Consider the following 23,289-nt stretch of genomic DNA (forward strand, 5'->3'; position numbering starts at 1 on the left):
AATCTTAAAAAGCTTCAATTGAACTTCTCCATATCCAATCATTATCACACCACATAATTTTGTTAGGCTTCCGAGACACAACTTTAAGCTACGGAAAATATTGAACGAAATCAAGATTTTTTCATGCTCCGATATTGATGAAGAAAAGGTTTTAGAAAATGTAATTGTTATACCGAATGCAGATTAACTCAAGTTCTATGCAACACAGCTAACATGTTCACCTGGCTTAAAAACACTTTTGAAACATGCTGTCGTAATTTGTACAACAACTTATAGTGGACAACAATCCCTAAAAATAAATGCATAACATCATATAGTCGGAGTTCTGCTAAATCGTACAAAGCGGCTTTTAGACTGTCTTGTTGTGATACTCTACTCGTAAAAAGAAAACAAAACAATATTCGTATCTATGTTTGCGATTATTAAAAAATATCTTCGATTGCTAATACGAGTATGACGAGTACCGTGACCTGCCCTAATTCCGCGCATCGCCTAATACCGTGGTTTTCATCAAAAATCAGAACCTGGCTATCATGGACATCGTATTATTTGGTGAAATGTTCAAACATATTATTTGTAAACATTTCACCAAATAATGTGATGTCCATGATAGCCAGGTTCTGACTTTTTATGAAAACCACGGTATTAGGCAAAGCGCGGAATTAGGGCAGGTCACGGTATAGTTCAATGCGTTTTGTAAACAATTATAATCGCAACCAGGGATTGAATCCAAAAGAGAATGAAAAAGTTCTCACTTATCATCTCTGTATATGTACATATACGATATGTAACATACCGTGAGAGACTTTTTTCGTAAGCTGTCATGATAAAGAACTGGTAGGCAACCCTCATGGTAAATTTCTTTTAAAAATGATTATGCTTTTCTGTGTTTCTGTGGGGGCTGCCTATTCGATTCTGTTTTTTCGCACTTGTATACTGCCCATGATCGCATATTTGTAACACTCGCATTTTTGTTAATTTTGTAAAAAGCCTGTGAATCGTACAGAAAGCCCAATTAACTGCATCTACTTCCACAATAGTAAAATAGGCTTTACTATCTTGCACTCACTTGAATTAGTTTGCCGACTTCAGCAAATTTTTCGCCGAAATTCCAACAGCCAAGGCCTCGGTAATTTTTTTTACCGAAATTTAGCGATTCTTTTACCAAAATTTCGTCATAATTTTTCCGAAACTCTGCTAAGTTGACTTTTTACCGAGATCTCGGTAACGATTACCGATGACTCGGCAAAGTTTACCGAGATTCATCGAAACTATTGCCGAGATCACGGCTGTTGGATACACTCTAAAATCGTAAAATTTCAAATTTTAAGTGTGCATATCTGGTAAGCTGGAAATGATTGAGTTTGTGGGGAGCATTGACAAACGATTTACAAAATCAACCAAAATGCAAATGTTACAAATATGCGATCATGGGCATCATGGCTTGTTATGTTTCGGTTCAGTTTTTGCTTTTCTTTTATCGTTGTTCGTTATCGATTTCTGAAAACCTAGATCGCACCACGTTGTTTTGTGCGCAAAATTGGATAATTTTCCATTGGCACTTGGTGTGGATTGCCAGAACTCCGACCATATGATCGTTTGGCTAAATATCTAATAATACTTAAATAATAATTATCTCCTGTCAAGTCTGAATCTGAAAGAGCAGAAACAGCAGTATCGACGTAAAGTCAGCTATGGCGATAAAACCTGCAGAATAAAATGTTTTCACAAGTTTGTTTGCAAAAATATTTATTTACTAATAAAAATAAAATATGTTGCCAAAATTTTATTTTTGATAACAAACATCATTTTGTACTAAGCTTTCTATTTTTTTTTTATAATTTGGATCTCAAATGGTTATGGAATTTGTATATAACGTGAACGGGAGGATTGACGAAATCAGAGCTCAGGCATATTGTGAATCATAATTTGAGATAAAAGACGAAGTAGGACTAAATTCGGATAAATCAAATACAGAACATTGCGTTTTACTATTGTAATACTATTTCTTTTTATTTCTCTCCTGTTTAATAGCAATTAGCATAAAAATTAGAACTGTATGTTGTTATAGTTTACATAATAGTTTGATTTAAATTATTATCTCTCATTTTCATCGCAATAACGTGTGCTTGTCTATAAAAACCAATTATATAATTGATGTTCTTAAGAGTCTCGTTCCGGCATCAGCTGGAGTGGCTCACTATAACAAAACTACTTTCTATGATCGGCAAAACGTGTTGCTCTACTTCATATTTCGTTACTTTAAAGATGTTTATTTTTACTTTTATATGAATCATAAACGGAAGCAAAAACTCATGCTATGCATGAAATGGAAAAATGGCTCGTGTGGGCTCCCCACCTCTAAGGAAGGAAACCAATAAATTGAATAGCAAATGATGATGCTGCACCAAATACGATGCCCCTGTCTAGTTTTTGCTTTTGCCGCGTCATACATGATTTTCAGAAATTGAGGAATTATTTCATTTAGCTTAATCCAATTGTTGCAGATTATTTCTCAATAATGCTTTGAGATATGTACTTGGGAGTCTTTTAATAGCAAACAAAAAATATATAATGGTCATATCATATAAATGTTTTCATTCTTTTGCAAAATATACGGGAAAATATAAATGTTAGAAAAAATGGCGTCCACAATTTCGTAACCTAGTTTAATTTTTTTTTTCACCCTCCCAGTACTGTCCAGGTACACGATGCGTCATATTTAGTAGGGCACGTTCGAAAATAGATAGGAAACACTTTCACCGTTGTGTGTTCGACGTACAGCCTCGGCAAACATCATGGAAACATCAATGCACTGTGAAAACGAAAATGAAATTGTAGTAGGTATTATGTAAATAATTAACACTGAGAATCATATGATCAAAACATTTTATCCGACCCGACAACTATCCAGAGACGTATGTTATTTTGTAGGACATTGTGTGCACCAAGCATTATGCAAAATTCCGATAAATTGCTATTGAAATTGAAACAATCATAACAAGCTGGAATTTTAGTCGAATAATCTTTAGAATTAAGCAACTGGTTATATCTAAGATTTTTTTTTTAATAGGCCTGACTGTAGTTGATCTTGAAATTTCAGCCGTCTTATACTTTCTCTATTCAGCATATTACTACCAGATATATCGCAATCTCTGCTTTCTGTTGGGTACATTTTGATTGAAAATAGTTCAAATTAGGGCAATAATCGCCTTTCCAAAAAACTAGTTCACAATCGCGTAATTATACGATAAAAGTTCCAAGGCATGTGTGACAATAAATTCCAAGATTTTTTGTCGATAATTTCAATCATTCTCATTATGGCAATTGAGCATTGTGAAGCTACTCGCATCATGCCATTTGGGTGCAAACTTCAAAATTAATCCGTAGAGAGGAATGTATGGTCGCAGGTAAAAACAGAGTTCCAGTCAAGATGTCTTCAAGTCTCAATTTTCAAAACGTAACTTACCTGAATCTTGGGGCAATCTTTCATGTGCCCATCCTGAGGTATGGTATTCGTCACGACTACAGCCTCGAAACAAGCGTTGTTTATCCGCGAGACCGCCGGTCCACTGAATATACCATGCGTGAGAATGGCGTACACCTTAGTGGCGCCCGCTTCCCTTAGCTTTTCCGCAGCGTGGCAAATGGTGCCGCACGTGTCGGCCATATCGTCCACTAGGATAGCAACCCGATCTTTCACGTCACCAACCAGTACCATCGAGGCGACTTCGTTTGCCTTCTTACGCTCCTTGTGGATCAGCGCAAACTCTACGTTTAGTCGGTCGGCAATTGACGTGACACGTTTGGCACCGCCGGCATCCGGGGACACAATGATGGAGTTTCGCCATTCGGCAATGTTCTCCCGGATCCACTTGAGCACTGCTGGTTCGGCGTACAAATTGTCCACTGGGATGTCAAAGAAACCCTAAAAGAGGAACAGAACGGTCACATTATGAACTAAGCCGTTCAGAAATATAACATGGTGTAGGCAAAGATTTTGCAAAGGACGTGTCCCGTTCAACTCTTTGGTTTTTTATCTTGTAAAATCTTACCTGAATCTGTGAAGCATGCAGATCCATCGTGATGATATGATCAGCACCGGCTACTGACAGCATATTGGCCACCAACTTTGCCGAAATTGGAGCACGACTCTGCGAAAGAGATGTATTTCATATCCAAATTAGTACCCTAATGCGCAAACATATTACCAATTGTTTGAAAACCCAAAATAGAAAAAAAAAATGTCAATCCGGTTAGTTCTGCGTTGCTGCCAAGATTAGAAATCGCTGCAATGTTTTGTCGATGAGTTGAAAGATTTTTCTCCCCAACATGCTTTTAATCATGAGTGCCAGTTGATATGATTGGACTAAAACACGTGACCTATGAAACGAGAGTTACTCTGCAACTGAGAATCCTCTCAGGCGCCGCTAAATTGAGGTTATTCCTAAGTTTCTACTTGTCCTATTTCTGAGGTTTTGTTTTTATTCTGTGAAAGCATTCTCAAGATCACACCAAACTGCTTCAAAATCAATAAACCAGAAGAAATTTCTAGGGATACTATCTACAATGTTGGGAACAATAGAATTTTGGGAGCGGATTTTCAGTGGAAGTGCACGTTAAGTTTGGAGAGTAATAGAAAAAGTAAATAGCTTCACGCCGTAGGAAGACACACTCGCCAGCGTAATCAATAATTGCTAGGAAACGCTTCCCAAGTCACTACTCACAGTATAAACGTCTGGTACATAATCCTAGAGAGATACATTTCACACAAGGAAAGAAGAGCAATTAGAATCTGTGTGTCATTGATGAATGGAGGTGATATTTTTTCAGCCAATTCAGCCAAAAATCAAAAAATAGGCCTCAAAACAACATTAGTAAAGCTATAAACTAGTAACAGAGACTTAACACTTTTCTTTGTATAACAAAAAACACTTTTCATAATAGAAAAAGTTGTTAACATCAGGCATTAACAGAATCAGATCACCATCAAAAATTGTCATTGTCTATAGCATTGATATGAGCTTTATAGATCGATGAAATTAGGCGCTCGATGAGTCATGCTTCATCGCTCACCTATTGAGCGAATTGGTTTTGGTACTTGAAAGCCAAAACTAAGCATAGAGCATAAAGCTAACCCAGCAAAAAATAAAATAAAAAGCCACTATGAGTATAGTAGCTTTTATACGAAACATAGACGTTAAAGGGGCTGATCCGGGAGCTTTCAGAGTATATGAGCGTTAGGTGCTACAGGCAGTACTCAACTATAAACAGGAACTCGTAAGACGAGTAGACTGCGTACACGATGCGACCTAAGGACGCTAAACGTTCAGGACGACTGGAAGCGATTGGCCCAAAACCGAGTATAGTGGAGAGGGTTACTCCATTTGGCGTAGGTTCATTAAGGGGGATCTGTACTGCCTATGATCGCATGTCAGTCCCATCTTTGTTGGATTTTCTATTCATATGGGATATCATCAAGTATCAGATAGGTACGTGAATAGAACTCGTTTACACGATAGAATAGAATTATCTATGAACAAACCAATTTGAAACAATAGTTAATAAGACCGTTTTCACTGGTCAGGTCAACGAACTATACAAAAATTTTACAGTAGAATATACCAAAGCTATTGCACTACTGTCAAAAATTGGAATAGATCGACGAACAGTGGAGACGACTCAAAGCAAAATATATTATGTGTTTTAAAATGTTGGGTTCATACTATTAGAACATCAGCAAATTGCCTGCTGTTACACTGTCCGTCAGCCACTCTGCCAGTAAACTGCCTGTCGCCCGTGTGCAGTTACGGTTAGTTCACTAATAAGCAAATTTCTGTGGGTCCGTATTCTTTTTCTTCTTCAATTCCCTTCAAATAGATAAGAGTGGTAATTTTTAGTTGCTTTGTACGTGCGAATTCTATCGACGTCAAAGCGAATGTCCATTGATTCTATTGGATAGAACTGAATTAGGTAAGGTCCTGATAGTTCATCGTATTTGACCATAATTTTATTACACATTTTTAATCAATAACAAACAAGTTTTTAAGGAAAATGGAAACATTTTGAAAAAACTATAAGAACTGCTATTAAATACAAACTCAGGCCTTCATAATTCATTTCGAAAAATCTATGAAACCTTGCAAGCCACCAGCAGACCCCTCAGCGTACAGAGCAATCTGTCTCATAGATACTGTAAGGAAGCTACTGGAGAAGTTAATCCTGAACAGACTGTCGCCGTACGTGGATGAAGCGGGAGGATTGTCGTGCAAGCCATTCGGCTTTCAGATAGGGCTGTCTGCTCTAGGCGTAGGGATGTGGTACCGGTAGTACCGGTACCGAGAATAACGGCAATTTTCGGTACCGAAAGTACTGATACCAAACACCCCTGAGAACCAGTATTTACAGTACTGACAAATCAGTATTTGGAATGAAATTTAAATACGCAGGAATTAGGAAAGGGACAAAATATTTTCAGAAAATCACAACTTTCCGAACCAGCCATAGGGTGGGTAAGTGTACCGGTTTTTGAAACCTTAGTGCCTAATTTGGCCAACCCTGAAAAAATGCATATTTTCCAAACAAAATATCTATCACAGTTTCATTTTAACAGCGAAGAAGAATAAGGGAGGTTTTTCCTGCGGGGTCTCCTCCAGTGGCTTTGCGAGCAAAGGCGTAGGATTGCCAATCCTGGGCATAGTGTATCCATTGAACTTTCCACACAAGATAAATACCCATACAATGGCTGGCCTTGTTCCAATTTTGAGTAATGAATACGAGACAACAAAAGAGAACTCTATTATTGCAACTATGCCGCGGTGCCAGGCACAGGAAGTTGTATCATTGCATTGCTTAAAGATTTTGTATCATAAAATAAAAATTAGTATTTCTTATCTGATGTCTTTAAAATCGTTTCCAGATCTAGAGAATTTAGAGCAAAAAGTATGCAGAACCTCGACTGACAGTTTCTTTGATACAACAAACAGATAATTTAAAGCATATTTAAATATAATTTTTGAATGTATGTACCTTTTGCACATTTTGGTTCCCCACTTTATGATTTGATGATATTAAATCTCCATTCTTCAAAGTGCAGGTATTTAAAAATAACATCGAAAATTCTTAGAATTCCCAATATGTTACAATGACCGAATGTACGTCTAAGTCATTCTAAACTGAAGGTAGAAAGGACAAATGCACAGGTGGAAAATTCAGATAAATACTTGACATCAATAAAAAATACTCTACTACCGATATTTTCCCGGTACTGGACTTTCTAAGTACCGTAGTATCGGTACCAAAAAAGGTGACGGTACTAGGAATCCTCACCGTTGAGGTCGCCATCAAATGCAAGGGGCGCGGTATTCATTATGGCGCTGTAAGAACACTCGGCGTGCGGAATGCGTTCAACAGTGCCTGCTGGACACATATCGCAAACTCCAGCTCTGATCGTTGCTCCGGCTGGACTGGGTGTCGGCGATGAGCACAAGCTGCGACACATGCCTCCCAGATACCGGATGTTTCTCCCAGCTACCAACTCCCCTTCTCCTAGCTACCAACGTCGCAACTATTGTCAACTTGCGGCGAGCGCGTAGTCACAAAGCGTGGCGTCACGGCCGGTTGCGGAGGAGCTCCCGCTGTCGGAGAACTTCTCATCGGAGTAGGATAGATCAGCCGTCGGGAACTATCCGAGTCGTTTGCGATCGAGACTGGAGCTGAATGGCTCAATGGTTATCGTAGTAGGCTAGATCCACCATCGATGATTCATCGAGTAGATCGTTTCGTGCGAACTCACCGTCTTCGGATCGTCGGAGCACCATTGAACAGGCAGCTATCCCCACCCGGAATATTTGGATCGACCTCGGCACCTGAGACAGATCGTCTGTTACGGGGAAGCTTTCAACGTCGGGGAACTCCCCGTCTGATCCACCGCCGTGGACTATCCATGATCAAGGCGGAAACTGAATGGCTTAACGGTTAAGCAGGAAGCCGAACGTCTCTAGGGCATGCGAAATCGGTTAATCGAAGTAGGCTAGGTTCACCACCGGGAACTAGTTGATCGTCCGATGCGAATGCATCGGATTTGGGTAGTCATGGCACCATTAAACCAGAAGCTATCTTCACCAGGAATATTTGGACCGACCTAGGCACTCGTCTGGTCACTCGTTGAAGTGAGAAAGCGCTTAGGATCTATGAATATGCTGGTGAGAGAATAGTAATGGTAATATAATAGCCATCTATTGATGGTTGTTTTCGGTAATTGGGGAGCTTCCGCCGATGAATGACTCCCCGTCGGAGTAAGATAGATCCGCCGTCGGGGACTATATGAATAGCACAACGAAAAGATCTAAAGGGCTCAAGGATTAGGTATATTTACTGGCACAAACGAGAGAGCCTCAATGTTAAAAAGTGCACGAACTATGAACCGAAAGGGAGGAGTACGTTAAGTACTGCCTATCTCACAGAAGTAACACTGAATGGCAGTCCCGGGGGAAACGGGGTTTTAGCCCAAGGTCGGTTTAGTGGATATGGTCAGTCCCATAATCTGTAACATTTCCGTGCGGTAGGTTGGCAACAAACTCGCTTTATTACAAGATACAAAAAATGATTAAATAATTCATAATGATGTGTTTGATGTCTTATTTTGTTATCTTTTGATATTTCGATAACTATGTCTATTTGTGATTTGTATATTAACCTTCTGTCTGTGCTCAAAAAAACTTACGTTGTCTGTGCTCTGGGGTCAAATTGACCCCAAATTGAAATTGCTATAACTTTTTTATTGTTTGGCCGATTTTGGATTTTTGGGGTTGTTTCGAAAGATAATTTAATCATCTTTCAGGTCGTTTTCAGATTGACTATTGTTGAGCGGGTACATCGCGGGGAGGGCTTTTAGTGAATAAGGGTACAAAAACACTGGTTTTCATAGGTTTTCATGATAATTTTACTTATATCCAAAAATCCTACCCATTTTGAACTGCACCTTTTTTAAAAAGGTTATGCAGGAAGGCGTGTGCTTTGGAATGAGGCGTTGATAAGTTTAGAACTTGGCCGCCAGGTGGTGGTATATTTGAATTCATTATTTTAGACTACTCAAGATATTCCGATATCTAGAATTATCGTTGGTGGAAATATTCTTATCGAACAAATTTAAAATTTGTTAAAATGAGGTCTTGATCAAAGGTCGTCTAGTGGGAATGGACTGTCTTGTGACGGAAGTAATAATTAGTAATTTTACAAATAGACGGCAAATTGGCTGATCTTTGGTTACGCATGTAGACCCAAAGGCCTTAATTCCAGGGTTTTCTTGGATGACCTAAAACATATTCTGTAAACACATTCTATTATTTGCAGCATCGCTGAAGCAGGTTGAATATAAAGAAAACTTTTGATGAACTCTACCACAACATTCATGTTTGCCAAAAATGCTACAAACCAAAATACATCAGATCTCACATGGAACAATATACTCAAATATAACAGCTCACTAGAAGTGAAGAAGTGTTCATTATATTGAGCACCGCTTTGTAGTCCTGGACATCCTGTACAATGTTGCCGAATACAACTTGGGTGTAGGTATGAGGAATCTCAAGCTAAAGCAATATTTCAAATATGCAAGAATATTGCAAGTACACTAACGCCGCCTATTTGTAAATTTCCTAATTATTTAATCCATCACATGACAGTCCATTCCCACCAGACGAATTTTGTTGAAGACGTCATATTTACAAATTTCAAATTTGTGCGATAAGAATATTTACAATGAGGAAAATTTCATATATCGGAATTACTTGAGTAGTCTAAAATAATGAATTCAAATATACCGCCACCTAGCGACCAAGTTCTAAACTAATCATTGCCTCATGTCAAAGCACACGCCTTCCTGCATAATCTTTTTGAAAAGGTGCAGTTCAAAATGGGTAGGATTTTCAGATATAAGTAAAATAAGCATGAAAAATCACTGTTTTTGTACCCCATTTTACGAAAACCCCTCCCCGCGATGTACCCGCCCACCTAAAGTCAATCTTTGGTAACGAAAGAAATTAGATTATCTTTCGAAACAGCCCCAAAAACACAAAATTGGTCAAACATTAAAAAAGTTATAGAAATTTCAATTTGGGGTCAATTTGACCCCAGAGCACAGACAACGTAAGTTTTTTGAAAAAAGTACACTGTAACGCATAATTTCAAGAATTTTCGAATTTGCACCTAGGAGACAGATCCCGGCGAGTTTTATTAAACTACCAAAAATAAGGAGAATCGGTTGAAAACTAAAAAAATGGCAGCCACTCAAAGTGGTCTGGGGTCATATTGACCCCAGAGCACAGACAAAAGGTTAAAGGTTTTTCATTTACCTACTTATAATTGCATTAATTGATGCAGAACAAGGGGTCGCTCAAAAATGATCTCACAAATTTTAGGAGGCTAAGATTTTGTCACAGTACATGTACTATATATACAAAAAAAGCGTGACGGAGGGGGTGGGGTCTAGAAATCTCAAGTAGTGGACGTCGTATTTGAATCGCCCCCAATATCTACTTTTTTTAAATGGAGTATTCAGTTGGAGCTACCTGATTGCTTTGTTCGGCAATGCTTAACCCGTTCCTACGTTCCCCTACTAAGACACAGACCAAAAATTCAATGATTTTGAAATTCGATCAAATTATTATTTCAATACATTCAGATTATATTTTTATACATGTGGTTTCGGATAACGCTCTAAAAATAATACCAAAGAATCAGATCTAACTATCATTGATCATATTTGAAATGCTTTGAAACAGTTTATCAGTGCTTCTTTTCAGTGTGGCTGAATATTAGTCCAATAAAGTTGTTGTGAATAAAGTCATATTCCCCCCGGATAAAAAAAAATACAATAGAGTTGCAATAAAATATAATAAAAATACAATATATTTATAATTGAGCATTAAATTCTATTGTTTTTATATCATACCAATTAAAGTGCCATATTGTTATTCCAACAGAGGTACAATAAATTCTATTGCCAGTAAAATGTCGGCAATAGAATTACAATAAATTCAATTGTAATGGCAAAAATTTGTTCGAGAAAAAATCGATTTTGTGAAATGTGAAATGTGCAAAAAAAATTGCTAAATGACATGTCTTTCAAAACTAACTTTATTAAAGACGATTTTAATTTGGTTCAGATGTATACAGATTTTCAATACAGATTTTTTGACTTGAAATACAGATATGAAGATTTTCTGGGGCAAAAATACAGATTTAAATGTGGCAACCCTGGGCAAAAATTCAAACGTCGCTCGGACGAATCCAACAGCAGTTCCACGCAGACCAACACCATCAACAGGTAACAGAAGCATTCTAATACGTATTGATGACTCTGGTACGCGTAAAAGTGCTATCAGATTCATCAAATCAACGTTCGCAACTCCGCCTACAAAAATTGAGTCGCTTTGAAAATTTGGTAGTTAGGTAGTTAATCATTATTCACAAGAGTCAGTTTTATTAGTTGATGATGAATTAGAAAACTGATGGAAACGTATTTTGAACAATAAAATCGCATTAGATTTTGATGAATAAACAGCTAAAATTTCGAATATTATTTAGGGAAAGCATCTGTAACTGAATCAAAAGGCCAAAGTTCAGAACCATTCACCAAGTATTTATCAAAAAATGCCAACTTACTGTTTGAACCACCTCATATTCTGAGGCTCATTTCAAGAAAACACCGAATATTATCATGGTGGTCTTAACAGCATCGTGCATTGGAATCGCCCCCAAACAAGATTCAACAGGTAATGAATGTCCAAACATTACATGAAATTTTACGTCTCTGGTAGAACCTCTTTGACGATACCGTTGCATAATTCCTTTCAAAGCAGTTCGCCAGCAGTACACGGAACATGTCGTCTAAGAAGACGCTGTTACAACTGAATCGGAGGGAATCGCGAGGTCTACTGTTAACTAACTTCATAATATTTTAAAGTCATTTTGGTCATTTTATTGTCAGAGTTAAATCATTGTGGCTTGGTTGGTTGGCTAAGCTGCGTAGGACGATGGAGAACCTTCATAGCTTAGTAGGGAAAGCACCTGTCTAGCTTACTGGTTTCGTGGGATCAAACCCCACCGAAAGAAGTGGTTACCCTCCAATACTTTTTCCGAACTAAATCTATCCCATGTGCATATGCATGAATCGAATTTCAGACATAGTAATTGAAAATGTGATTCGATCGAGTTCGCAGCTTTCAGGTTGAGATGGATCATAACTTCAAATTTAAGTTTTATTTAAAAACACAAACAATTAAGCTGAAACATGAATAAATTAGACAGTCATAAATAGCTACCCTATCGTTTATAAAGACACTAATCTCAAATAAATAAATGAAAAAGAAGGTATTCAATCCCCGGTTCATAAAAATGACAAGTTAATTACTGTTGAAGCAGTTCTCCAGCCGTACAAGGATCATGTCGTCCAATAAAACACAGTTGAACTGGCTCAAATTTACAAGTTTGATATATATTCTCTCTTATTATATCATTCTTAATCATATAGAATATAGAGCACCACTACTCTGGTTCTTGGTAAAACAGGGGACGATCTAGTCCCTCAAGAGTTCTACCCACCTTTCCATAAGGTTATCAAAATTATATAGAATTCTCCCTAAATTTCCTTGCTTTCTATGTCTGTCATTTGTATTTATCACAAGGACGTACTATTACCACGGAATTCGAAACGATTTGAAACCGTACCGTGATCAGTACTCCTGTTTTCTGGATAAGCAATCCGACGGAGAGAGTGGGGCAACATGGCCACCCTAAGCGGTAATCTTTGTAGAATAGTGAAACTCCTTCGAATTCTGCTGATTTGTCCATGAAACACTTTTATGATGGTCTGCCTTTGACATAAGCTGCCGTGCTATATTTTTTACATGTAGTTTAATTCAGAAATATTCTCCAGATTTTTTTGAAATATGTTCTGATAGTTTAAGTTGTCTTAAAGCAATTAAGTCTAATAGTTTTAAATCTAAAACTCACCATATAGTTTTAATGATAAAAGAATTGTTGTTTAAATTACATTTACAAGGTTTCATTATTAAACTGGTTTGGGTTCCTGCTCATTGTAAAATTTATGGCAATGAACAGGCAGATAGTTTAGCCAAATTGGGTGTGCGTTGTGGTGTTGTTTTTAATCGCAATATATCATCCTCTGAATATTTTGTTAAACTAAAACAATATTCTAAAAATACTTGGCAATTGTCTTGGGACTCTAGTGATAAAGGTCGTTGGTGTCATTCAATTTTACCAATAGTTGATAAAAATCCATGGTTTTCTAAATTATCAATTAGGGAAGATCCATAAAGTACGTCACGCAAAAATTGGCGATTTTCAACCCCCCCCCCTGCCCCCTTCGTCACACTATTTGTATTAACATTCTAAAATTTTTGTATGAGTCGTCACGCTGCTCGGAACCCCCCCTCCCCCCTAGGAGCGTGACGTACTTTGTGGATGGCCCCTTAGTAGAAATTTTATTTGTACTTTTTCTAGGTTAATATCGAATCATTATATTTGTAATAGCCATTTATAAAGATTAAATATCAAAGACTCTAATTTATGTGAGTGTGGTCAATCTTATGAGGATATCGATCATATAGTTTTCCATTGTTCTAATTACGTTTCTCCTAGAAATATTTTTTTTGTAGATATTTTAAAATTATATAACCAGTTACCATCATCAGTTCGTGATTTTTTAGGAAGAAAATATCTTTCTATGTTGAAATTATTGTTTCGTTTTCTAAATGATATTTCTTGTTTGATTCTGCTCTTTTTTTGTTTTCTTTCCCTTTCTTTTTAGTTTGTAAGTGAAGAATGAACATCATCGTGATATTTTCGCTTGAAGTACCTGGCTCCTCAATGGATTTACGCCGCATGAGCCTTTTAAATTTTATTTTGTAACGTTATTTGAAAAGATGAAGAGGTTTTGTGCCTTTTCGAGAAGTAATTCTTAAAGAATTCACTCAAAGGGGTTTTTCCCTCTTCCAAATTTTTTGTTAAAAATAAAAATAAATAAAATAAATATAAGCTGCCGTGAATCGCATATTTGTCCCATATGAATAGGAAACCCAGCAAAGATGGGACAAATATGCGATTCATGGCAGTAAGTATCATTGATTCATGACGTTGTTTCAGTATCTTATAAACTGGTTTCAAAAAAGTTGTTTTTATGACGCCTATTATATTTATCATATGGGGTGACATGGTCACCTCCTCGAAGCGAGACGAGCGAGCACCAAAAATTATATTAAAACTGTGTTGAATTTACTTAGAAAGGGTGACACATTTTTTGCACTTCTATGTTCAAATGATGTTGAAAGTGTCGTATTCCATATTGATTTGTTGACCTCTGGCCAGGGAATATTTTTTTCTTGGATGCGCTTGCGAAACAAGCGACAAAATAGAACCAACGACAAAGCTTTGTTTTTGTCGGAGATAATAATGACAAAGATCCGAAAAATTTTGTCAGAAACAAAAAAGAAGAGAATTTTGTTGCTAACTTATCATACTGTTATTTTACATTATCTCTACATCAAATTTTGGTTTTATGTTATCGTCGTTTCTGTTTTTATGGAAATATTCAAGAATCTAACTTTGATTACGAAAATAGCATCGTATTTTCGGAAATATCAGAGCATACAAGGGAAATCATTCTCGTCATATTGTGTTCGGGTTCTGATAAAGGCTTGTTGCGAAGTGCGTTTGTCAGTAACAAACTCTGTTGATGACAAAGGGTTTATTGTTAGGCGTTGCTCGAATATTGATTTACTGCCTCTGGCTCTACGACAATATCTAAATTTGCCTAAAGCTAATTTTTACGATTAAAACCATATCCGTTGTTTAAATCATCTCTGATTCAGGCAGAAACTATTTTGATGATTTTTGAAATGCATTTAAGGGTTAGGCGACTAATACAGTTAGCAATTCCGCCCCAAGTTGACGTATATCCAAAGATTTATATCCTATCGATCATAATTTCTGTGAATCTTTATCAAATTATTGATGTAGATAGGCCATAATTATATAGAAACATTGGTAAAAATATCAATTTGTTCTGAAAAATTAGTAATTTATAGATTATTAGGAAATTCTAATTTCAACTAAACCACCTCAAAATCAATATTTCAAGAACAAGTGAGGTTTTCGCAGTGCGCTTTTCAGTTGTATAGCCCTTTTAAATTATTGTTAACCATCCTTCGTAATAATAACGTGAATATAATGCTCACCTAAGTCATAATCAACGTTGTCTGTCTTGCCCCATATGGCGAATATGCCCCACTTTCCCCTACTCATGAAGAATGTGTCAATTTTCTGATCATACTACTCAAAGGCGATCCTCGTCGTTCATATAATAAAATATGCCCTTGTAAACCTATGGGAACTATTTTTCTTGTTTCTATTACTGATTGGTATGAATATTGCAGCTACATGTACTTTTTCCAAAAATCTCAAAGTTAATCAAACGAATGTTTCTTTATAACAGAAATGATGCTACATGTGTGTAATGTTTCCTCCAAACATGAAGTATGAATCCCAAAAAAGACAATTGAACGATGATTACAACTATTTCACACAATACCGAGCTATCTTTTCTATACCAAAATGTGGAAATTTTCGTTACACACCTCCTACTCATTGAGTTTAGATCAGATTGAACGTCTCGTGATGGAACAATGTTAAGAACGTAAAATTTACTTGGCTTGTTAATAGGAGTCCAAATACATGAAGCAATGACGTAGTAAACCCAATGATTCAAAACTAAACAATGGACGAGTGTTGGATGGATGATGTTCAAAAAAGAACAGATAGAAAAAAAACGAAGTAAGAAAGTTTAAAGATCAATACCCGAAACTTCCATTCATGGGTTCGCATCAACATGGCCAGCTTTTCATCGCCTGCCTGAAGAAGTGGAGCGGTAGGAAATTATTATTTCGTTATTATTAGTAGTCGTTTGGTGTTGCTATAGCTCGCTGTAATATATATACTAAGTCGGCGTTCTCGTTGTACAACAACTTGCGTCGTACACAAGATCGTCTTGCGATAAGAAGGATGTAAACTGAAAACGCAACTTATTGCTAATCGGGAAATGAGGAACGGACAACAACCTACACGCGATTAATGATGGAGAAACGTTCGAGCTACATATTGATGAGATTCGAACGCCAGAAAGTGAAAATGATTTGCCTTAGCGGGACAGGCGCGTCAGAGGGGTTCATTCAATGCTCATGTATGCCCATAGGGGGGTACGAAACCGGATGATTTGTGTGTATTATTTTGTTTACTTCTGTTTGTGGCCAAGGTCAATGCGTAGAGCAAAACCATTTTCCGATAAGAAAATATGAATTTAAGACATGGAATTTGTATTTTATATTTATAGACTGGCAATAATATTTTGGAATTGTCTAACGTAGGAGTGTTCCAAAATCGAAGATCGCGAAATTCAAAATATGTGTTCTCGTAAATATTGAATGAACCCCAACGACGAACCGCTTTCCCGTGAACGCTGACAGATTAATGCATTGCAACTATCGCTTGTTTACATATACGAGTCGACTACCGACGACGACGACGCCATGGTGATACGTCGTCAGTCGCTCACGATTGCAATGGGAAAGAGTTGTAATCAATAAACCAATAGGCAGGATCCGTCGTCACGGCTCGAGCCCAATCATGCAACACAATATTATTCCGAACCAAGACCACGCCGCGCCGGTGATAACCTACTGATCTGAGCTCATTCCGATAGTGGGCTGTTTACGACCGATTTATATTTCTGCTCGGTTACTAACAACGATTGAATAGTTTAACGTTGGAGAAATTGATGAACAAACAACACGAGAAGTAATTCAATATTTGACAGAAATTTTCCACATTTTTGCTTTAAACTACTATAGAAACAGACATAAGGGAAAAATGCAAAAATAAAAATAAATAGATTGCAAAAACTAGCCTTACGATCTCATGGAGCAGTGTAATGGAGTAAAAATAATAATACATTTACAGCCAGCAACAAATGCGTCACGTGAGCACGTACCTTATCCTTCTTATCCTGTCGAGCATACGGGAAGCATGGTATCACAGCGGTCACACGGGACGCGGATGCAATCTTGCACGCGTTGATCATAATCAGCAGTTCCATCAGGTTGTCGTTGATCTCGCCGGATCCGGACTGTACGATGTAGACATCTTCTCCGCGGACGGATTCGCCGATTTCCACGCTGCAAGCAAAACGAAGAGAAATTATTATGGTAAGAATAATTAAGAGTTTTAATTCTAGGGTACAATTATGTTTACATTTTTAAAAACCCATCACCTCATAAAAACTATAAAAAATAAATAAATAATAGGTATCTACGACAAATTGGATGCTGCTATTAGAGCTCGCCAGGGAAGCTTAACTTGCACTACTTACACAAATATTAAGAAGGATTGTATGTCATTTCCCGAAAACCATTCTCAAGAAAAACAATCCTCATAATACCACGGTCCCTGGTAAAACTGGTCTTCAAATAATACTTAACAGGCTTAACAATAGAGGAACTTTTGAATTTTGTCCCCTTAGGGTCAACTTCTTCCTCTTCATTTAACTGGGTAAGCATTTACGCTTGTACCTAGCTAGTTTAGGCTCTAAGTGGAGAAGAAATTCGTCATTACTGCTTTAAAATCCTATATGTACATATTTGAAGCGTTTTTGAGCTAAACAAAATGTTTTCTCCAAAGTTTCTAATTACATATAATAGACTCTGGTTTTCTCCACTGAATAACGCCATCTCAGAACAAAATAAGATAACCCGACTTCCTTTCTCGACCTTGTTGATTTCTTGTCCAGCCATTGATATACTACCGTTTGTGGACGCCAGTTGCAACGTGCAGTGATTGGTTGCGCTTAAACACCTCAACATCCGTTTCGCTTAATTTCGGTCTTGCCGGTTTGGACAGCATAACTTTTGTGGCAATATCATAGTGCTGACTGCTACATCCGGGCAAGTATGTAGTTAACCGTAATGCAGACCGCCATATAGACCTACATGATGATCAAATCTAATCTCGCTCGGGTTGTTTTTCCCCTCTCGGTCAAATTGTCAATCCATTAGTTGCTTGCAGCGTCGCACTCTAGATCGATTACAGTTTGAGTTAGATGGATTGCTGCAGAATTCATGAAAACGCCGCAGTTCGAAAAGTTTCCAACTCTTCCCGTCAAAATGACCAACTCTTAGTAGACATAAACACAGAGAATCCCAAGACGAATCGACTAGTGAGAAAATCTTGCAAAACGGTCAACCCTTTTGTTAGTTATATTTCCGCGAAGATTTCCTTCGAGCAATATAACTGCTCATTTTCATAGAGAGAAGAAGAAGAAGAAATGATATCAATGTTTGCTACGATCTATTAGATATAAATTAAACTTCATGAAGAATGAAGTTAAGCAATTTTCGACTGGGTAGTTTTGTTAAAATGTATCATAGTTTTGTTATAATATGTCATATGATTGTAAATGTCACTAATGAGCTGGATTGAATGACTACAGCGCCACCTAGAGATACAAAGGTGGAAAGTGTGCATTTACCCCATATTTTTGGTCGATTTTTCCCATATCAGCTTCATGCTCGTTGAGCATCCACTCAGACTTGACGGATTTGGCAGAAATGTAGTAGCTTCTAAGAGCAAAAAAACTTTATTTTCAGGGGGTATACGTCTCGAAAAAATGATTTTGATTTTTTTTTTTTTCATATAAGGGTGGTCCACCCTAATGTCAATGTATGTTGCCGTTATTTATGCCATGCATGCAGTTCGTTTTCGTATCATTCGCCCGTTTTAGTTCTGTTTCAGTGTTAACTGTAATGCCCTTATCCGACAAACAGTTGATCAAATGATCATAAATCATTTCATTATTATTATTGAATGGTTTATTGACTGTTATCAAAACACTGATACGGACACTTAGAGATACAACTGCAGAGATTTGGTTCACCTTTCAGGCTGCGTACAAAATACAATTTCTGTCTTGTGCATTTAAATTTACGATTGTAATTGGACAAATTAGGGAAAGTTTTCTAAAAAAAACCTAGATCTGATGATTAACTTTATCTAATATCACAGTGTCTGAGCATGGAGGGATTCGATGACAGGATTTGCTGATATGTGACAGGAGTTCCAAAAACTCCTTGCTCCTCAGTAGTTCTTCAGTTGGGTAGAATGGGTCAAAGTTGTATATCGTTCTCAACAACTTATTTTTTGTTTTTTGAGCTCAGCTTGGGGCGACGAATGATGAGCGAGAACAGAGATAGAGTTGCTTTATCCAGTTTTTTGGTAGCATAATCTATGTGTTTGCTGAAGGTGAGTTTATACAATTCTTAGGTAATTGGCCTCATTCATCCAGGGTGGTGATAAACCATTTGTAGATATGGTGGTTCTCGGTAGATTCTGTGCTGCTCTTTTTTTTTGTAATAAAGACATTCTGGGTTTCAGTGGCATTGATCTTAACCCTCCACTTTCGTTGAAACTCCTCAAGGCAGTTTTGTGCATTCTGTAGTTTGCTCACGATTATTCCGGGATCTTTATCCGAAGCAAGGTATGCTGTGTCATCTGCGAAAAATATATACTTACTCCGCGGAGTCGCGTCTACTTCCAAAACATCAGTTGTGAATATATTGTACAAGGTAGGACTTAAAACGAAATGGAATCCGGTGTGTAGTAGATCGTGAGCCACTGACCGCAACTTCGAATGTTTTGGAGGACAAGAACGAATGGACTATTTTTACGATGATTGATGCAGTTTGTGCACAACTGCCTGCTGCCAGACTGAATCGTAGGCTTTCTCTACATCCAAAAGCACCATTCCGGTTGACCTACCAGCAGAGAGATGTTGTTGGATTTCTTTTTTGATTCGGACTAGTTGGTGAGCAGCAGTTTCCTTTTCTGAATCCGAATTGTTGTGTGAAACAATAACATCAGTTTCCAGATGACGGTTCAATTTGGATAAGACCACCCTTTCTAAGATTTTGCTGAGACCGTTCAAAAAGCTGTTGGGCGATAGTTTCCTGGTGAAGTGATATCTTTGTTTGCTTTTGGAATCGCAATAACCGATGCATGTTTCCATTTCACTGGAAAGTAGCATCGCTTGAGACACGCGTTGAGGATCTTCGTTAATAATGTAAGCCCGTTTCTAGTAAGATGTTTTAGTAGTACGTTCCTGATTCTATCGGGACCGGAAGCTTTTTTTGTTTTCAAGGCACTGATTATGGATTTCATTTCTTTCAGTCTAACAAGCACATTAGGTTCAATAATGCTGACGCTGTCAGATATTCTTGCAAGTGTTTCATTCGTCGCGAAATCACCATTCAGTGGATTGTTGTGTTACTAGCAGGCTGTCATCAACTTTTAAGGGAGGGCTGTGCTTCAAATTATTGCGGAGATTTTTGCTCAGCTTCCAGAATTTTTGGTAATCGTTGTACAACGTTCGCAGCATGTCCCCAAAATGTTTGACTCGATGCTCCGCGCTTTTAGTACGAATGGTGTTGTTGTGCTGGGACACAATTATCTCTAACTCTAGCATCGGGTCTCGAGTGCGTAAATAGGGGAAAGTGGGGTAAGATGGCCATATGGGGCAAGACAGCCAACGTTAATAATGCCTTAAGTGAGCATTATATTCACATTATTATTACAAGGGATGGTTCACAATAATGTAAAAGGGCTATACAACTGAAAAATGCACTTTGACAACCTCACTTGTTCTTGTAATATTGATTTGAAGATGGTTTAGTTGAAATTTGAATTTTCTTATAATTTTCTAGTTACATAATTTAACAATTGAAGCCTAAGTTACTCATTTTTTGGGACAAATTGATATTTAACGAAGCTTTTATATAACTATAGCATATATACAATAATAATTTGAGGAGATTCACAGTAATTAGGTTCGATAGGATATAAATCTTTGGATACACGTCGGCTTGGGGCGGTATTGCCAACTGTATAGGAACAAGGTCATCTCCAGGATTAAGAGTCGCCTAACACTTAAATGCATTTAAAAAATGATCAAAATAGTTTCTGCGTGAATCAGAGATGATTTAAAACAAAGGATATGGTTTTAACAGTAGAAATTAGTTTTAGGCAAATTCTGATATTGTCGTAGTGCCAGTTGTCAAGAAATCAACATGAAATACGACATTTTTAAACGAAGCATCATTTGAACATAATCCATAGAAGTGCAAGAAATGTGTCCCCTATTCTAAATAAATTTAGCACACTTTTGATATAGTTTTTGGTCCAGGCTCGTCTTGCCCCGAGGGGGTGGTCATATTGCCCCATATGGTAAATATAGGCATCATAAAAACAGCCTTTTTAAAACCAGTTTATAAGATACTGAAACTTTATTAATCAGTGTTTATTGATACTTATGTCAAAGACGGGTCATCATAAAGGTGTTTCATGGAGAAATCAGCAGAATTTGAAGCAGTGTCACTATTTTACAAGGGTTACCGCTTAGTATGGCCATCTTGCCCCACTTTCCCCTACTGACGCCGTCATTCGTTTCTCAGACGGATCAGCAGCTTTATTGATTTGAGAAGAACAGTTTTCCGATGAATGATTGTTATTTCCGGTACGCTTGCGTCTTCAGCACGTAGGATGATATTTTCAAACAGATTGATGGCTTCGTCTATTTTATCGTGGGTATCTAGGTTGTTGATAAGTAGAGAATTCATGTCGATATTCTCGTTGATCGTCCTGGAGAAAATACTCCAATTCGTTAGGTTGTAGCACCGATAACTGCGACCTGGAGGCACCATTGGAGTGTCGATGGTTATGTTAAAGGTAACTGGAAGATGATCCAACGACAGTTCAGTATGAACGATCGGGACTGACATTTGGATTAGATTGTTTGACAGGGTGAGATCTAGTGTTGAGGACCTTCCTCTCCCTGGTGGGTGACATGTTGATGACTCTGGATAGTTGATATTGAAATCCGATGACATGTACTCCTGGAAGAAAATTCTATCCGCTTCATTTGCACTGGCGCAACAATGAAGAACGGCACACCCCAGTATGTTAACATTCGTATGTCGCGCCTAAACTGGTGTAGGTGTTGCATTTTATTCGATCCGGGATCACAATGTTCAGTGACGACACAGCGGTGTTTATTGTGATTCCTATGGTCTCAATAGTCCTAGTCGAGAGATCCAGTTGACGGTACCGTGATGTGCCCTAATTTCGCGCGCGCCCTAACTTCGCGCATTATAAAATCATTTATTTTTTTCAATTTTTAGGTACCACTCAAAATTAAAAAATCTGGTGGATTACAAAATATCATTGTTGTTGAATGTTTTTCACGAAAAATTTTTAAAACCAAATTTGGTTTAGTACACCAAATAAAATTATTTCAATTTGATCCTCCCATCGACCGCCATATTTGCTTGTGCTTAGCACAGCGACGAAGAACATGACCCAAGTAAACAAATGATTTTACTGTTCAAAACTGGCTACTTTTTGGAAATATTTGTATCCATTATGCTCTGTTGGATATGTTTATTCGTCATTACTATTGAAAAGTGTAAAATTTTATGTATTTTGTGTTTATTTAGACTTTCGCTTTGTGAGCGAAATTAGGTATATGAGAGTAATTATGGTGCCTAATTTCGTTTATTGTTGTTGCGTAGTTTCATTTGCAACATTCTAATGAAACAAAAGCAATATAATACACAGGACATTTTACACTGAATAGAACCCGAAAAGTTCATTCCTATACGCTTTTTATCTAATTTTCAGGCGGATAACCATCGACATCGACTAATATTGACTTGAAAAATCTTATAGATCAGTGCCTGCAATAGCACCAAATCCGATGTGTAAAATTATGCTAAAATGTGCGATGTGTAAAATTATGCTAAACTTAAGATAAAACTACAGCAGCTTTTTCGATAATGTATATAATATTGAAGATGTCTTGAATAAAACACATATTTGAAGATGTCCTTGTAAGAGATAGCGAAATTTAAGACTTTCTTTCATGACGTCTCGAAAATTTAAACTTTTTTTATACACCAGCTAAACATTGCTCATACAATGCCTTTTTTCTTAAAATATGGTTTATATTTCAGAAGCAAACGATATTTTAGGAATTATGACTTGTGTCAAGTAAAATGCATGAAGTAAAATCTAAGCAAAGCTCCAGGGTCGAAATATAGGCACATACCATTTCGACTAAAGAATGGGTCACTGACGGCTGTCTGATACCGTTATCTGCATATTTTGAAC

The 23,289-nt window shown here is 37.3% G+C and overlaps 1 protein-coding gene and 1 long non-coding RNA gene across 3 annotated transcripts in view; one reads left to right on the forward strand and one right to left on the reverse strand.

The window, feature by feature from the left end:
- Positions 1-1,986: 1,986 nt before the first annotated feature.
- The window catches only part of LOC134210958 (ribose-phosphate pyrophosphokinase 1), a 32,789-nt gene continuing 11,486 nt past the window's right edge, over positions 1,987-23,289 (reverse strand). Inside the window, exons 3-7 of one of the 2 annotated variants that reach the window (XM_062687416.1) lie at positions 17,069-17,252; positions 15,880-15,933; positions 4,056-4,154; positions 3,470-3,928; positions 1,987-2,815 (exon numbers count right to left, since the gene is read on the reverse strand). In XM_062687416.1, the coding sequence (XP_062543400.1) occupies positions 2,723-2,815; positions 3,470-3,928; positions 4,056-4,154; positions 15,880-15,933; positions 17,069-17,252 (889 nt within the window). In that variant the 3' untranslated portion in view covers positions 1,987-2,722. The remainder of the gene's footprint in view (positions 2,816-3,469; positions 3,929-4,055; positions 4,155-15,879; positions 15,934-17,068; positions 17,253-23,289) is intronic. The other variant, XM_062687417.1, reaches the window with a different exon arrangement.
- Positions 15,940-17,253, forward strand: LOC134210962 (uncharacterized). The gene is made up of 2 exons (XR_009978893.1): positions 15,940-16,875; positions 17,038-17,253. It is a non-coding gene; the product is annotated as an uncharacterized LOC134210962 (long non-coding RNA).

Source organism: Armigeres subalbatus, chromosome 2, assembly GCF_024139115.2.
Source record: "Armigeres subalbatus isolate Guangzhou_Male chromosome 2, GZ_Asu_2, whole genome shotgun sequence".
Taxonomy (NCBI): Eukaryota; Metazoa; Arthropoda; class Insecta; order Diptera; family Culicidae; genus Armigeres; species Armigeres subalbatus.